Source organism: Camponotus vicinus, unplaced genomic scaffold (genome assembly GCF_025532165.1).
Source record: "Camponotus vicinus isolate PSW18456_S1 unplaced genomic scaffold, iyCamVici1.0 SCAF_2, whole genome shotgun sequence".
Classification (NCBI taxonomy): domain Eukaryota; kingdom Metazoa; phylum Arthropoda; class Insecta; order Hymenoptera; family Formicidae; genus Camponotus; species Camponotus vicinus.
The window spans coordinates 2,874,885-2,894,117 of NW_028141956.1; the positions used below are offsets into that span (position 1 = coordinate 2,874,885).

The 19,233-nt window shown below is 32.9% G+C and overlaps 1 protein-coding gene and 3 long non-coding RNA genes across 8 annotated transcripts in view; 2 read left to right on the top strand and 2 right to left on the bottom strand.

The window, feature by feature from the left end:
- The window catches only part of LOC145966136 (uncharacterized), a 111,212-nt gene that overhangs the window by 74,154 nt on the left and 17,825 nt on the right, over positions 1-19,233 (top strand). The window contains exons 1-4 of one of the 4 annotated variants that reach the window (XM_083089959.1): positions 2,423-3,113; positions 10,676-10,978; positions 11,323-11,544; positions 12,555-12,775. In XM_083089959.1, the coding sequence (XP_082946085.1) occupies positions 3,107-3,113; positions 10,676-10,978; positions 11,323-11,544; positions 12,555-12,775 (753 nt within the window). In that variant the 5' untranslated portion in view covers positions 2,423-3,106. Of the gene's footprint in view, positions 1-2,422; positions 3,114-10,675; positions 10,979-11,322; positions 11,545-12,554; positions 12,776-19,233 lie in introns of those variants that run through there. The other 3 variants (XM_083089958.1, XM_083089957.1, XM_083089960.1) reach the window with 3 other exon arrangements.
- The window catches only part of LOC145966138 (uncharacterized), a 67,683-nt gene continuing 59,758 nt past the window's right edge, over positions 11,309-19,233 (bottom strand). Inside the window, exon 3 of the long non-coding RNA XR_014436974.1 lies at positions 11,309-11,421. This is a non-coding gene — a long non-coding RNA (uncharacterized LOC145966138). The remainder of the gene's footprint in view (positions 11,422-19,233) is intronic.
- Positions 13,922-15,944, bottom strand: LOC145966423 (uncharacterized). The gene is made up of 3 exons (XR_014437044.1): positions 15,864-15,944; positions 14,766-14,869; positions 13,922-14,116 (listed from the first exon to the last, which is right to left on the bottom strand). It is a non-coding gene; the product is annotated as an uncharacterized LOC145966423 (long non-coding RNA).
- Positions 16,001-18,844, top strand: LOC145967292 (uncharacterized). Of its 2 annotated transcripts, none has more exons than XR_014437330.1 (3): positions 16,001-16,343; positions 17,399-17,488; positions 18,540-18,844. It is a non-coding gene; the product is annotated as an uncharacterized LOC145967292 (long non-coding RNA). The 2 variants fall into 2 exon arrangements; XR_014437331.1 differs by having other exon boundaries at positions 16,001-16,168.

Here is a 19,233-nt window from a genome sequence, read left to right on the forward strand (position 1 = left end):
TTCATCTCAATATCTATTCAACTATTACATAAAATAAGCATGTGCAAAAGCCCAGGGTGTCAATTGACGAGTGGTACACAATCTTGACCTAGATCCGACAGTTTCGAGTTGGCAGCTGTCACTTCTCAGCGCATCGCGATATATTGAAAATCCCAAGGTTATCACGCGCATTGGCATAGCGCCCCTCTTCATCTAGGTAGATTCGAGCAACGCCATGCTACTCGCCTCTCTCCTAGGAGAGCAGCCAATAAAGTGATGCCGACAAACGGCGCCGACGCACTCGGTTTCTCTCCTACTCTAGGTGAGGTGGCTTGCCGAATGAAATCTAACAGAGAATATCTTGTGCGCGCGCACAGCTGCTCCGGAGGATGCCTATTGGCGTGATGAAGTCGCATCTGCATTCATGCCTCGAGTTAAGATGGACGATGGGATTTTAGATCATGGACCGTGCACTCTGTCAATATGACAAATATTTTCCGGATCACTCTTTTATTTTCTTCCAATATTACTCCAGCACGAGTATTTATTTATTTCGATGTAATTAGGCAAGAGTATCTAGGACACTATATGGGATATCAATGAGAGAGCCTGAGTTTTCCAGTTAATCGATTTTACTTGTCATTTCGAGCATAAAAATATTAAATGATTATAAGATAAGATCCGATGAAATCATTGAATATTAAATATATTATAAAAATTACGAGGGGTAAACCGCTGAGGGCATTGCGGTGTACAAATTTGAGGCATTACTGGGCATTGCTTGGGCATTACTTGGGCATTATTAGGTTTTATTGAAGTATTAATGCGTATTATGGACGTTATTAAAGTATCATTAAGTCTTTTTTTCCAAATAATAATTTTAAATTTATTAAAATTTAAATTATTAAATTTTAAAAATTTAGCAGTAATGCCCAGGAATTGGGCATTAGTAGGCATTAGTGTACATAATTTTGATCAGCGGTTTACCCCTCGAAAAATTATGAAAATTAAATATATAATTAAGTATATTAATGATATATGTTTATAGGATTTTTTTATAATTCACGCCTAATTGCAGAGCATTATTTCTTAATGAAAAAAAAGAAATACATATATATATATATATATATATATATATATATATATATATCAGCATCATCCTGATAGCAGCATAATATATTTTATTTCAAACTAATGTATTTTATTCAATATCTAGTTATTCGAATATGTCTTGCAATTTAATGTCGTGACACTAGATAATATTTAAGATAACCAGGAGCATAATTCACGAATTTAATAACGGAAGATATCCAAATATAGAGGTAAAATTCGATTTATATTGACAATAATATCGCATATTTGTAATATATTGTTTTTAATGAGATAAAATAAAATACATAAAAAATAGCGATTGCTGTGAAAAATATGCGGTCTAGAAGAATATTTTAAATATGGCATATTTTTTATACTCAGCAGAAACGATAGATTATAATAAATTAAATTATTGAACGATCCTTTATTAATCAATTTGGAGTTAAATATTAGATTTGATTGACGGATTTATCGATATACATATGCAAACTATTGCTTCCAAATCTCAATTGTCGCTATTTATAACGATAATGATTTAATTCTCTGTATATTTGATACGTTAATTAAATTATTGCAATTAATATGTAAAAATACACGAAAATATATTATATATTTGATATAAATATATTATATATTTGATATAATTAGCTTATATAATTTATATAAAATATATAATCTTGTGCAATCAAAATACATACACATACATATCACACAGACTATGCTCGAATCTATCACGTACTATTGCGGCATAAATCGAACATACGTTGCGAAATTTCAATTGCAAAGTAAGCGGAGAACAATTTGAATTGAAGAACAAACCGCGACATTCAATCGTTTATGCGTGGGATGTAGAGACCGCTAATTATCCATCCAATGATCTATACGACACGTGTCGCGCGAAATGATCGCGTCACATTCCAACGGAAGTACGCAAGTATCGTATACATCCATCGTGACGTTAATTCCAGTATCGCCCCCTCCTCGGAGAGGAATTAATCCGCTATTAAACATATCGTCCTGACACTGATACAAAACGAAACACTCGCATCCCGAACCCCCTTCCTGTTCCGCGGGGAAGGAAACCACCGCCCATCGCCGATGCTTAGAGCGCATCTCGCGTTCTATCGCGAGCTGGTGGGGAGATTCTTACCTGTACATTGTGTTTCTTCACCGGAATATGCGCGATTCTCGGACATGACGGGGGAAGATGCGCGCGCGCGTCATCATCATCCCCTTCGTGTCCCTACCACGGAGACGCCGGTGGGCGTGGCCTCCAGGTAGCACACGAGGCCGATGCGCAGGTGAGAGAAGAGTGAAACCCGGAGAGAGGCCAGGTAAGGGGAAGCCTCTACAGGCCAGCCACAGCCGACAGGCAACGCACAACGCACGCACGCGAGAGACCGTGCGTGCCCTCCTCGGCCACACCGGGGTCAGTCGGGGTCCTGCTCTTATTCAGGACGCTCCGAGAGGGAAAAAGCTCCTTCGCTCAGACATCCACGGTTACCTGCAATCGTAGTCGCTACCTAGTCGCTGGTCTCGTCGCTTGACTTGAATCATACGCGGTCGCCCCGACAGCCGCGAAAAGCAAGAAGAGGAATCAGCTGAACCTCATCATTGACATTAGAGGGATTCTGCAAAGGGATTTTTTAAAGTCTCTCGCATCTTCTTTGAAGTTACGATCGAGGGAAGTCGAAGTAGCGGAGAAGAAAGATTGGGATCCGGGTGGTTTACATTCGCCACGGTCGACCTTGATGAACCACGTGGATCACTTCTGGAAGGAGAAGACTCGGCTGCCCGAGCGGGACCTGTTTCAACGTCGTTCGAGAGACTCGATTCCGCGTTTTTCGAGCGCACGCGTGTTTCCGCGACCGGTATCTGTGCGAAAACGACGTGTGTCGGAAGTTTGACGTTTGCTGGAGGAAAATTTGTGTGATACGCGTCGGACACGCATCAGGGGAACCGATATAGTGTGCGATCCTCCATATGAACGCCGTAGAATTTTAGCGCATCGCTCTTGTCACGACACCTGAACGTGATGTGTGGTGAGTACAGGGTTTGATTGATATGTCCAAATACAGCGAATGTTGATTGAAACCATCTAACCAGGTCAAACCGACGTATTAACATGTGGCACACTCGTTGATTAACTTAGTCGCTGGTACATTTTGGTCAACACAATGATCTTGTTTATCGTATATTTTCTTGCGCGTATATTGATTTATCGAGAGCTAGTTTATATTTATTTTGTAGATAATATACCTAATTTATAATCAATTGTCAAATTTGTATGTAAGCATTAAAGGAGCAGAATTAAATTTTTAGTAATAATACGAAAAATTTTGTGATATTAACATCTTCAGATGTTTCACGTTTCGCGATTCACAAAATTTTATTGAAATTTGACATACATATAATTTCCAGATGGAAAAACTTGAATTGTATGTCGAAAATTTTTCATTTAATGCTGGTCGATTTATTCAAATTTGCTAATCAGTTATTCAAGTAAAAAACATTAACGATCATAATAAGAAATTTATATTTATTTGTACGAAATGAATACATCGATACTATAAGAGAGTGGCATGTGTATCTCATAATATATGTATCTCATTAATCATTAATACTTTTTTGTTCAAAATGATATGAATTCGATTTCTGACATTGACATCGTATCATGATGCTGATTTAAAGAATTAAGGAAGATTAACTTTTCGCGTAACTTTCCACGACGTCAATCGCAACTCTTATCAGAAGTAATCACTTGTGTCTCTTTTCGCTAATTTGCACCTGATCTTATATTTTTTTTAAATATTACAGTCCTCTCCGTGTGAATTTCTCTTCTCTTCGTCATAATATTTTGAACCGACTATTTTCGTATTTAACATTTTAAATAACGCGAAGCACATAAACAAATACATTTGCATTTTTATCATGTAATAATACTTGTTATAATAATTGAAATCCGTTTATGCGTTTTGTCTCAATTCGTATTATCGTGTTTATTCAATGAATAAGAGCTGATTTATCGCATGCATTTAAAAATTTTCAGTTGGCTTTTGTGTTTACCTTATCTCGTATGCATTTTATCGTCGCATGTTTCATGAGTGATTTATTTTCAATATTTAAGAAGTGTCAAAATCATTCATTGCATTTTCGTCGCGACATATTTTCGCCGTTAAATCACATCTGCAAATGTCATACATATATATATCGGTCTTAATAAAATTTTGTGTAACTTTTTCATAAGAAATACACAGATTACGTATATTTGCACAATCTGTTCTAACGACTTGGATTCTCGATTTTTGTCTTTTTGTGTGCGTGTTCGAAAAGCAAACACTGCGATTCTAATTTCAGAATATTAGTTGACTCATTTTGTAGATTTTTAAAAACACGCAATAAACATTTTATTCCGAAGAATAAATCTTTTTTAATTTTATCACGCATAAAAACTACTGACTTTTTTGACATTTTTACAAGCGAAGAATTATTTCAGAAAATATCATGTGCTAATTTCAAGCAGCTTTGTTACCGAATATTTTATGTACGTTGCCATCTTAGATATATACTATAAAATTATATTTATTCCACTTACGTATCTCTATTTCCTAATCTGATATTTAAGATTAAAATTAGATGCAAGTTTATGGAAGCTACAAACATTTTCTTAAATAAATGAAAGATTTTTGCGACGCGCGTACATCATTCGTAATCACGAAAGCGAAAAGGCTACACTGGATAAGCCGAACGGTGATAACCAAAGCACGATGCATTACTTAGAATAGCTGTATTTTAAACACCTAATTGAATGCAAATATTACTGTTAAAAACACGTGTAAATTTCCAAAACATCATTGAACTTTGACTCCTTGCATAAAAAATCATGGCTAATATACACGCAGCTATTTACTATGTTAAAAAATATATAAAACATTAACATAATTACTCTCTTTTGCAGGAAATATAAATAATTTTTTAATTATGTTAAATAAAAATTCGACATTTTGAGAGGTTTCTTTAGTACATGTGTGTTGAATATTTCTAAGCTCGATTGTAAACAATTTACTTAAAACTAGAAGACATATAACATTAATAATCAAATAATTATTTAATTAAATGCAAATGTTATAGTTATTCTATTTGTCATCTTTTTTAATAGAAACATATAGATAGATTTTTTAAATTTTAATTTTAAATTTAAATTTACATTAATGGATTTATTGAATTCATATATTACATTGGATTCATTACAATATCAATCGAATCATACTATCGAAGAATGAGTAGTTATTAAAATTGGAATTTATTAATTTTGAAAGTAAAAATTAGGTGCTTATATCTCTGTTCAAAGATGAAGCGACAACACACTCATGTATAACTTGTTATTAGCTGACAAAAATCCGTCTTTAAGAGATTCGGAGAAGAACATCTGACACTTGTTCATACAGTTCTTTTAATCAAGGCTTCGCGTAAATATTCATGATTATTTTTCGAGATTTCGTACAAGTAGCTGCGACGAAAGTTATTTTCGTAATTAACGAGCAAACAGGATTGGCCTCTTGTAAAGCTTAAAATACTAGGTTATCATTAATTAATTAATTGGTTTGTGTGTGATTAGCGGATATATTTTCATTATCTATTACTGGATCTGATGTAACTATTATTATGTGCAAATTTATGAAAAACAAGAGAAAAAGAGGAAAAGAGAAAGTCTATCAAAGTAATTATGTTCACTATAAATGAAAATTTCGGGATTCAGAAATTCGTGTGAAAACTCTCTCTCTCTCTCTTTCCGCATTTACGAAAATATTACGAATCAGAGAGAAGTGATGAATTCATAATTAGAAGAATTTCTTCTCATTCTTACTGATTACGGTGATAAGAAAACGAACGACTCATTGACTCGGAATTTACTTTGCATGGATGCGTTAAATCTTAAGTGTGAAATTAAGAAATGACGCAGTTAATGTATCGAATTCGTCAAAGCGACAGGTATTTCCACAAGTGGGACCGAGCGTTGAATCGATCAATCTTCATCATTAATCGAAGATTTTTATTATTGCACCGATTATCGCATATTGTCAGTGCAGTTCGTTATTATTATTTCTCTCAAATTTCTTAGGTATTGAAGCTTGTGAAAATACCATCAGTTATCATTCGCTTTTAAAGATATTTGTTGTATCTGCAAATTCAACGATGATTGAATGCTAACACTCGAAAAAATATTTGTAATCATCTGATATATTTATATTTCTCATGGATATACATTTATTTTTTCTTTCTCTTTTTTTCTTTATTTATACTGCCTAATTAATAATAATTAATTGCGATAAATCATCGACTATTATATCTATAAAAAATACAATTGTTACGCACATATATTATACGTTGCAGTTATATTGGTTGGGGGATTTTACGAGAATAATATTTTTAATGCTTGTGCTTGACATTGTTTTTTATACTTTATTGATTGCCACATAGTTGAAAATGTTAGTAGGAAATCGGCTATTCGCGACATTTATGATTTATTCTCACACGCGAGCAACAAACAGGGCAGCTCTTATTTGTGGACAACATGATTCATGGATGATAACAATCTATAAATGCGGAGCGTAATGTATCGTTAAATTATTCTCACTTGTTAAAATATATCCGTCTAATCCGAATCTCTCGAATTTTCGACACAAATCATTGAAAACTTCCTGTAGCGAAAAAAGTCGTGGGATTTCGAGCCTGCATTTTTCCTTATTTCTGTGCAAAATCTCTTCAGCATCATTCTATGTATATGATTTTCTCTTTGCAATTGGCCTTCAAATCATACATTATTTGCATCTTGCAATTTCAATTTTTATTTCTATTATAATATAATTCAATTATAATATTAATATTATAATATTACAATATAATTCAATTTTTAATTTATCTTTCACATATATACATGTATACACACTCACATGAAACTAACAAATCAATTTGGAAATAGACCTTATTGATAATTTATATAAATATATTTCTCAATTATTTTTCTAGAATACAATACATATGATCTAATAAATGAAATATTCATATATTTATCGTTTACATTAATTTTTTCTAATTTTTTTTATAACTTAATAGATTCGAGATGAAGATTGATGACTTTCGATTAATCTGCTTCTTACGCATTTTTTTTCTTATTTTATTACATCATCATTTAATGCGTTTATTAAAAAATTATGATCTTTATCGGCTGAGTGCTTTTTTTCATATATGGACTGCTTCATGCTCGTTTCCCTTTTTAATTCGCTCACCAAAAAGCTCGATAAAATAACACATTTGTAATAAACATTCGTCGATGATTGGCAGAAAATTGCATCGCGCGCTGTTATATCTATGGTAACGTAACGCGAGTAATAAATATTTTTCGCTGCCGGCGCATGAATTATGTAGGAATGCGGCTCGTACGAACGCATTACAGATTTATTCAAACAACGAGTAGCGGTTATTAGTCGTAGTTTATGCGGACGCGATTCTTATCAATGCAGTGGAACCTTGGAGCCAGTGATTTACCTCGTGGATTATCAACGCTTTCCGACGCATCGTTTCACGCAAAATGGCTATGCATTTCTATTTTCGCTCACGCATCGCGTGGTTTACAAATTATCTGCGCTAACAAGAAATTGCACTTTGTTGCAACTGCAATCGTTTTTTTTTTAGTTTGTCAGATTATTTGAATTGTAATTTGTTAGAGTTGGAAGAGAATTCCTTTTTATTATGATATATATGTAAGTTTTTATATTAATTATTATTTTCTATTAAAGAATTTTATAAAATCTCCATTTATAAAATTATATAACAAGATTATATAACATAAGAGAGATTTTATATTATAATTATTATCTGTTATAATTATAATTATAATTATATTTATAATAATTATAATATTACGTATATAATAATTATTATATATATTATTATGTATTTGTTTCTGAAATTAAAAACAAATTAAGAAATTAACGCGTTTCATAAAAATTAGAATATTTAATAATAATCTCAAATTACACTCTCTAAAAGTGAATCAGTGTATTATCACTAATAAGTACAGCACTGATTAAGTTATAACTGCTTGTAATCAATGAGTATTTCCTGTTTTTCAGTGATAATACACTGATTCAGTCTAGTGAAAGTAGTATATATACTACTTTCACTAGACTGAATCAGTGTATTATCACTGAAAAACAGTAAATACTCACTGATTACAAGCAGTTATAAGTACAGCACTGATTACAGTGATAATACACTGATTCACTTTTAGAGAGCATATAATTTCTTCTGAAAAATGCACACTAAATTCATCAAAATGCCGTGACCAAAAAAAAAAATTCTTTGAGTGTGTCATCTGAGCAAAAATCAAAAAAGCTCAATGTCATTACGTAATATAATTGTAATATAATTGTAATATAATGGCAAAGAGCAACCTCTGTACAATGCATGCCGCAGCAAGATCATCTGATCGCTAATCGGCGCTCGCTTTCAAAAGCCTTATTCTGTCAAGTTTGCGCTACCGAACGATTGCCGCGGCATTTTATTGCGATTCGTCGCGAGCGAAGCTGTCAAGCAATCGCATCTGCCTGATCTCGCGATTAAGATCTTGCCTCTCGATTCTTCCGTCCGTCCGTCTGTCCGTCCGTTCGTTCGAGTCGCGCACGCACGATTTATAATTCATTTCACCGACCGACAATCCGCGTTTGTGATTTCTTTCCCGGCTGCCCTTCCGCGCTTTTTTTCCCTGCCGCCGCGAATCTGATACACGTGAAACGCGGCGACGACCGCCGACGATGCATTAAACAAGCCGACAAGCTCGCGTTAAATGCGACTAGCATAAACATCCCGTATATTTATCGGTGCGCGAGATTTTCGTGCGATACGGAAACCACAGTATTACGGTTTAAATAATCTCCCGGCTGGGTGACTGTTATGAATATTCATTTTATAACCGCTAGTACTTTTTCCCATTTTCTCTATTATCAAGCAGGACGAGATGAATATAACGTACAATGAGCTCGTAATTTGGAAAATTACTCGTGGCATCTTTCAATTTTCAGGAGAGAGATGTGTAAATTTTCTGTGATAAATGATCTTTTTAATTTTGATATGCGCAGATCGCGTATCATAATTATTATTAATTATCCTTTAATTATTACGATACTTGGGTCACAATCAATTTTTAAAACGAAACGAATGAAGCATATTTAAATCGCGATAAGTCTGATATACGTATGTATATCAGAAGCACATGTAGAAAAGATCATATCGATGATAATTTTTTATTTATGAAATTTTTATAATCATGCTGATTCATAATTGCTATTTTTATTTTATTAAATTTTTCTTTATTCAAAGTTGAAACGTTAATTTACTCGCGTGCTTATTTTGCACAAGTAAATTAGTATTTTAACTTTGATATTTTAATTTATGCATTTTAAATTTTTAAAATTATGTTTTGTGAGTGTTTTAACGTAACAATTTTTTTCATTACAAATAATAAAAACAAGAACACATTTGCGCGTTCAATTTGAAATATTATGTATTTACATATCTCCAAGATGCAAAATAGATTTGGAAGACACACATTTATGTTATGTAATGCGCTTATCATTTCGCAACTCTTTCAATATGTTAATTGAAACACAACCAGAATCAAGATCATGATTTAGCCTGTTTTCATTTTCCATTCAAGTACGCACGAAACAATTTCGATCGCGTCGCTCACGACGCTTGGCATCATCGGATTTTATACGTCACGAAAGAATCCACTCCAAGGCTCCATGTATTATTTATTTCTCTGTTAACGAACATGTTTCATGTATATAATAAACGCATTCACGAAATGCAACTGTGGACATGTTTGTACATTAATTATAGCTCGTATTTTAGATTTCGCGGGGTTTTTATAGCTTCACGATAATTAACGACATTAAATAGAAATAAAAAGGCTAATTTATAATTAATGAAGAATATAAGTGACGTAAATAATTAAAAATAATTGTTAAAAACTTAAAAAAAAATAATGTTTATTGTAATTTTACATATATCTTAAATTTCATTGGCACTTTTTTAAAGAATCAATATTATATATAATTATTAAATTTAATAAAAGAGAGAGATTTTATATAAAAACAATAAAAGATATCCATTTTATTTTAAGTATCTTTTGTCTTACATCTCTTCGTTTTTATCTATGTAATTTTTATCTGTAACACATAAATAAATTCATTAAAATTAAAATGACACAAATTTATTAAATGAAAATCTTCATATTCAATGTATTTATTTCCTGAAAGTCTTTTAATACTTATTAAAGATCATGAGAATTCGAATAGTTTTTAGAAAAAAAATGTGATAAAAATTATCACGATAAATCGCTGTTAATTTATATCTAATATAAAATGCTTTAATTATTTTAAACGTCATATGTGTATTTTGAGTATATATACTAAAAAAGTGTTATTTTCAATAATTTGCAATTATCAATTTTGCTATTCATACGCATTACACTTGTATCTTATGCCTGTGCGTTTTTTGGTACGAATAATAAGCCATGCTTTTTACTCTCTCGTAATAGAAGCGGTACCTCGAACTTGGCACATGAAACCGGAACTTCATTGCAATCCCGTTGGAGTTCCGGCGGGCGCCTTGTCACCCCCGGCCACCCTCTCGCCACCGGGTAGTCCAAGCATAATCACGCTGCCATCCTCACCTTGGAGCCCAGGTGTACCGGGGAGCAGTTCGAGCACCATTGCCTCCGTTAATGCACCTTCGGGCATTTGTCAACCCGTCCCCGATCGTTTCAGCGCTTTCACCCTCGTCTCAAATTACAACCCCGATTTGAGACTGCAAAATCTACCACTCAGCTCCACCGCGCGAGGTAAGCCGCGAAATTCGTTACCTTGCAAATTCGCCAAAACTACAACGGAATAGGAAATAGGAATAGGAAATAGAGTTATAAGGGCGTAAATTATATTTAAGTACGATGGGGGAAAATATGAAAAAGAAATATATCGAATATTACTTACCTAATTATGCATCTATCATTTCTGTGAATGTGTGTGTGAATCTCATGAGATCCATTTTAAATATTGTCTAAATTAATCATCTATTTTCTTCCCCAAATCACAAAATAAATCTCTAAGATGACATAATTTGTAAATTTAATGTTACACTCGAGGATTATGACTCATTTCCTTAATATAGTTATCTTTATTGTCTCAGATATGCGGTGTGGACTGATGTACGGCGGTTACGGAGCATCCGGGGGTGCCTGGTGGGCTCGTCACATGGGCCTACTGCTGCCACATTCTTTGCTCCCACCTACAAGAATCCCGTCCCAACAGACAACACCAGTTACAAATTGTTCGCCCATTCATTCCGAACCTCTTAGTCCGGCACGTCCCGGATCACCGCGAAGATGCACGCCGGAGAAAGCCAAATTCGGTGAGATTTGAATGTTTTTTTAAGTCAATCTCTCTCTAGTACATCAATTAAAAATTCATATGACCAAAAAAAACCTCTCTTACTGAATGAATGATACCTAAGAATGATTTTCAATTACTTAATTGGCTACACTGATCATACAAAACGCATTTAATATATCATTTTTAACTATTTTTAAATAGTTTTTTGAATAATAATTTATAATGTTCTTCTTGCGATATATTAAATTGGATATTGCATCAATTAAAAATTCTTTGATTCTTTAATATATTATGTGAGACAATTAGATTAATATTGAATATGTAATTTTAATAAGTGCAAAGAAAAAAAGACGAATGTATTAGTTAAATAATCGAGCACCTTCCATTGATGACGGTTAAATTTTTAGAAGGATCAATAAAATTATTTCGATAATTATCTTTATCTGTTTTTTTTATAAACTTTTTAGAGCGATTAACGAGTAATTATCGGTAAGTGGGTGCTGTCGATCGATCAACATTGTCACACGGGACTTCATTTATAGCCATCGCTTGATTTTGCTGCATGGATATTAATTACAACTAATTAATTTCTATCTATACGTCTATATATGCGTGCAAAAACTATTATAAAATTTTCCCTTCTTTAAAATCAAAAATTATTATTTTTTTGATATCGTAATATTTGAGTAATAATACGGAATTTTTTGACACTTTATATGTGTCTGTCTATTATAAATTATATTCAACTTATAAAAAAATATTTATATGCACCGGTTTATTTCGATATATATTTGATACATATTCGATTAGATTGCATTGTTTATAAATTTTATTTTTCTATTAAATCTGGAATGTGTAAACTAGACTATTTAATACATGCAATAACCAAAGATTTTTATAATTTCCTTTTTTACATATGAACAAAAAATTTATCCCTTTGCATAATTTCAAACAAAAAACTGTGTCAGTTCAATATGAGAAACAAGCGTTTGATGAATGACGGAATAGACGGACGGCTTTTTGTTTCAGAAGAGGAGGTGCCATTGAACCTTAGCACGAAACCGAGCGATGTCTCGTCGAGTATCGGCAACAGGAAAAGTGAAATCTGGTCACCGGGCTCGGTGTGCGAGAGGGAGGCCAGGGAAACGAGAGCACCGTCCTCCAGGAGTCCGTCCTCGACCCCTATAATTACGCGGCAAATTCATCATTCACCGCTTACTCCGCCCTCCTCGACGGAAAGGACTTTTCAAGTGAGTGTTAATATATTGTATATCTTCTTATTCTCTTTCGTTTTATCTCTCGAACCAGAACCGCTAAAGTTGTTTATTCCGAGAACGAGTGATTCAATGTTGCGTGTAACATGAAATAACACTTAAAATAATCCAAACGCAACGTAGTTGATCATGATTTTTAACGTTGCGTGATAATACAACAGAATTCTGTTCGGAAAATTATTATCGAAGTGTTTCACGGCAAAACTTTATCCCTCTCTATCTCAATCGACTCACAATTAATAAGATGGGAAAAAATTCTACATAAAAATTCAATTACTTAATTTGAGAATCGTAAAGAAGTATTTTTATGTGCGGTTCTCTAGAAAATCAACTGATGCTTTAAAAGATGCTCGACAAGCTTTCGAGAAGTAATAGCTTCCAGATCCGCGATTTTTCCACGATATTCATTTTATCGACAAGTGGATCGAGAGATTTTACGAGGTGGATAAATACTTTTGACTCGAACTTCAACCCAATATTCTGATTTCGTAAAGAATCTTCGATTTCCGCCCACGCTTGCATCGATCGATGACCTCTAAATAATGCATAAAATCATTTACCGATAGTAATTGATCTCGTTTTAGCGACTCTTTCCTTTGTTTTTCTTTTATATATTTCGAAGTCTTGATGCAATCTATCTATTTCTGAGGATCTAATGATACGATATTTTAAATAATCTATAATCTTAACTCTGATTGATTTTAAAAGTCTAATTGATATTAATAAACAAAACAGATATCGGTTTGATATGGATTTATTTCTATCACGCCATTTTTTAATAAATTATTTCATTATATTAAAGAACATAACTTGTATATATACAGTAGACATAGCCTTTATATAACATTGTCCTATAAAAATTTAATGTTTAATAAAAAGACTAGATTTTTTCAAATGAAATAATTGATATGAAAAATAAGAAATTTGATTATTTTGCTTTTATAATTAATTCTTAGATATGCAAATATTACGATAAAAAGTATTGTTACGAATATTTAAAAATAATGCTTTACACATCTCGATAAGGATTAAATAAAATATTTAATCATATATGAGATTAAGTCTTTTTTTTCTTTTTATCAATCACATTTTTAGTCAGTGCCTCGTAGATAATTTGCCTACTATGTGATTTTTCTATAAGTGAAGACAAGGACATTATTCTCGATCGGATTAATAGTTTACGAGCTAAGCTTCTCAGAACGTGACAGCTTTCGAAAAAGGTCGCCGATGATATATGTGGAGCTACGTTTTTTTTTTTTTTTTACGAGTCAGCGAGAAAGTGCCAATCTGATGGTCACCAAAATCGATATTTTTTTACTGCAAACAGAAGAAGCGATTTATTTCAGACAAATGTTAACATTTTTTTTACTGAGTGCATTACATCTATTATATTTACTTTCCAAATTCGCAGTTTGTACAATTCCAATTATTACGATCAATTTGATAAATTTTCTAACTTTATATCTTGCATAATAATATATACTCATATATCTAACAATAAGCAAATAACTGATGTATTCTACACAGCAAAAAAAGAAAGTTCTACTAGATTATTATATAATAATTCAAATAACATATACACAATATATTCTATGAATATTTTATCCAGCATCCAATAGATTTTCGTGGAAGGATATTTAAAAATAATGCGATACACATATCGATAAGAATTAAATAAAACATTTAATTATATATGAGATTAAGAGTCTTTCTTTCTTTTTATCAATCACAAAACAACAAATATTTTTTTATAAATATGATTAATAATATTTACAGCAGAAGCTATCGAATTATCAAAATATAATTTTATTTTCAATAATCATAACATGTAAATGTAATTTATAGAATTGAAATATATATTTATACATAAATTTATTCAAAGAAAATTTGTTAAAATTTTAAATGAATTTATTAAAAAGATAAAAATCCAAGTTCTTTAAAAAATTATTATTAAAACTTTGGATACTTGGTTTTCCCTTCAGGGTGAATCTTTTGGGTACTGAGCTCTCCCATTAATCAAGTTGTCCATTAGTCAAGGTGTGTTCAAGGAAGGATTTTGTCGGCGAAAAACTAAAAATTCAATATTATAATTATGCTCCAATATTGCCATTATTTTATACCAAATATTTAATGTTTTATGAAATATTTTTTTTCCACGCCAAATATAATCTATTCCTCTCATTTCTCGAATTGATTAGTAATAAATTGATACATCACGGCTTTTCACTATTTAAATCATTTGAGCTAGTTATTCGTGCCACAAATTCTAAATATTCGATATATATATTTTTTTTTCAATATTTTTATATATTTATATATTTACTATATATCAATATAGATTTTTCTATCTCAGCATTCAATTATTTTTTTATTCATTATTCTATACATTAATTGTTTTCCGTTACTTGAATTATTCGATCCGAATTATTCGATATATTATCCTACTCATTTAACCCGGAAATAATAATGATAATAAATTATCGGCGAGAGAAATTTAAAGTGTACGTGGCATATTCGAGTCAATAAGTACTATTGAAGAAATAATTGCCGTTTTTACTTCATGGCACAATAAATTAAAACTCTCATTTCCGCAACTTCAATTTAAAATGAATAAGTCACGTGATATATTTACTTGGCTAAATAACCGTCGCTTTAATTTAACACGTACGAATCGTTACAAAGTGAAAGTTAATCACTAATTGATAATAGCTAAAATTAATGGCAGGGAATAATCACATTTTCTCTTAGAAACATGTCAATACAATCGCACGGCTAATTTCCTTTTATTTTATGTATTTGATGTCGCGATGTATCGTTTAATGATTGTTACATTTAAATCGTTAGCACTTTTACAATCTCTTCTATGAACATTGACAAAAAGTAATCATTTTGTAAAAATATTCTAACAAAAAGTAATCATTTTATAGAAATATTCTCACGAAAGTATATATATTTGATACTATATATAGAGCGTCCATAAAATATATCATTATCATGGAAAAGACCCAATGCATGTCATCCTCCAGCTGCTGTAAAGAAAATATTGTCGGCGTTAAATGCTTACGCTCAAATATGAGATGTCATCATTAACCATTCCGCATCTGTTACAATGTAAGCACATTCTAATTAACATAACGAAGTAATCTCGACGAACGAGTTATCGGAAGAGAAAAACTGCTTCAGCCTACTTCATCACGACGCGATGTCGTGACATTTCCTCTCGGTACGCGCAGAAAAAGAAGAGAGAGAGAGAGAAACGAGCGATGTTTTACATACAAATCGAGTGAAAACCGGTCGATCTCCGTTCCAGAAAAAAATCACACGGAGCGATATACGCGGAGTCACGCGATACGAATTTCTTCGGGGCGCGTAAGTACCCTTAAGTACATCGGGGCGAGGAAACGGGTCAAACGTTTGACGAATATCGGGGGACCTCGATACAAAAGACCTCGCCGCAATTACGTGTGATTGAATGGAAGTAGAGAAACTCGCCTCGGCCGTGGTTTTACGTCCACGACACGTAACCGTAACCCGACATATTAGGGTATGTAGGCCGCGTATATGTACGAGCGCGCGCACGTACATACGTATGAGGTTTTTGTGTGGAAAGGACATTAAATTCCTGCTACTCTCTCTACTTGATCTTTTTATTGTCATTACACTTCCAACTAAATTTAGTTACTGTGTGTTCAGCAATTTAAAGTCCTTCAAGATAAAATATTAAAATAAACCAATCATATATACATATGTATTTTGGAAGGAGCAAATACGATTATCTAAATATTTTGTCTTCAAAATTAAAAGACTTTTTTATATACATAAAATATATATTATATATAATATTTTACATAATATTAATAATAATATTTAATAAAATTTATAATATATATTTTATATATATAAAAAAAAGTTTTTTTTAGTTTTGAAAACAAGCAAAGAGAATTTGCGAAATGAGTTATTTGTTCTATTATTGATTCATACTTTCTATTTCAAATATTTATTACGACTTTGCTTCTAATATTTATCGATAATATAAATTTATATTATATATATATATATATATATATATATATATATATATAAAATATATATAATAATAAATATATATATATATATATATATATATATATATTCGCTTCTAGTATTTATTTTGTAATGTTACTTCTAATACAAGTTTCCTTGGAGCAAATCATAAAAATCGTCAATTTCATCGAATGCTAATTTTCGTTATTCATTTTCAAAGTTACTTTGACAAATATGATGTCTTCTCATTTCATTTGTAATTTTTATTGAAGTCTCAAAATTAAGTATGTGATTCTTCATAAATTAAAAAGATTTTTTTCTCATTATTTTCCAAATTCATCTAGATAACAGATCTCACACATGCGCATCGTTTTCCTAAGCAGATTTTTTAGACTCTTCTAAGTCCTCTTTCCATAAGAGTTATGCTTAAATTTGGAAAAACATCTTAAGCAACGCTTAAGAATATCCTATCCTCTTGTATAATTATCGCAATTTTTCTGCGGTATATAAATAATTCACCCGTGGGAAGCTACGATCTCCTTTACTTAATCCACGCCTTCGCCGACAAACCGGCAGATGTTCCGACGACAACGACGATGATGTCGACGACGACGTGGTATCGGGAGAAAAAGGAGTCGGACAAAGGAGCACGGCAAGTGATTAACGGTAATTACGCGATTTCAAGCGTCGCGAATCGCGAGGAGCGCAGAGACTAAAAGACGGACCCGAGAAACTGAGAATGCGGAGGAACACGCGGAACTCTCTCGCGGCTTTGTTTCCGAGCCGTACCGGAAGCAGACGCTTTCGTGCGGTGACAATAGCGGGACCGCCTCGTCGTCTCCGCTCGTCTCGACTCTCCCGTAGCTTGTCACAATACGCCGTGTTTCCTTCGCGATCTCTCTCAATGGACGTTCCGCCGGTGCTTATTAACGAAAAAACACCACCCCCTCCGCGCCATTTGCTCTCCTTTTCCCAGAATCCGCGAATGGGATGACGCGTTGAGAGCATCTTGCCAGGTGGACGACGGGGAGCAATTAAGGGTGACAATTGTTACGCGTGGGAGTCGTTACTGTCGTGACTGGTGCGACCATGTGTGACGAGACTATACTGCTTTAATTACAGTTAAATGGCTTAGGGCTTTTAAATATATTCCTCCGTCGCTTAACTTATCCTGGGTTTTTTAATTACGCGGAAGGTTATTCCTTGAACGATATTTACAAAAATTAATTTTTAATGCTAAACGTCCACATTTGGCAATTCTTTATAGCAGTAAACGCATAATACTGTAATAATAATCGCGATTAACCGCGATTATATTTTTAGATTATCAATTTTGCTTTCAATCTCATAATTTTCTTTAACTTATCCTGGGTTTTTAAATTACGCGGAAGATTATATTCCTTGATCGATATTTACAAAAATTAATTTTAAATGCTAAACGTCCACATTTGGCAATCCTTAGAGGGGCAAACGCATAATACTGTAATAATAATTGCGATTAACCGCGATTATATTTCTAGATTATCAATTTTGCTTTCAATCTCATCATTTTCGTCCGATGACGAAAATTAAAATTCGCGCACGACTATTGCCCAATGTCGCTCGTGAAGATAGGTCGCTCTTCCTCATATTGATCGTGGCGCATCGTGAATCATGCGTACTTGCAGTCGCGAGTAATAATATTCCGTATATATTCATATGCCATATATATTGTCAGCCTGGACACGCATTGAACCGCGCCGCCGGGACATTGTAACGACTGGCGCCCATGTGACAATGAGCTAGAGAAGAAAGAGAAAGAGAGGTGGAAAAAGAGAGAAATACACAACGCTTCGTGAACACAGGTGTGCCTGGCGTCCCGACGTCCAAGAGCGCACCTTCCGTCTCCCTCATCGTCCGCATTTTCCCTTCTTACGCGTCCGCGATTGAAAAACGGGAGACTTTATGGCGTTGGAGAAGCCATGAAGACTCGTAATATGTTTTACGACGATTATAATAATCGCTGTAAATGTGAGAAGAAAATTCAAGGAACGAGGAACGAAAATTTGAGGAAACGAAAAAAATTTAGCGTACACATAAATTATTATTGTTATGCAATATGTTGAATTTAAGATATTTCTATAATTTTATAATAAATAAACTTTAGCAAACTTTTGAATAAATATGATAGTTAAAACAACATTAATGGACTTCATTAAACAAATTCTTAGTGTACGATATAATATTTGCAATATGCTTTATAGCTTGTTTTCATGGTCGCAAGGTTGAGAAGGCATAATTGCAGAAAGAATTTTCTTGAGAGGGATATAATCAATATCGCGTGTGATGCGCGGGAACATGAGCTGTCCAGAAGGAATTGATAAATTAGCTACTTAGCGGCTTAATAGTTAGGCGATGGTGATTTATCAGCA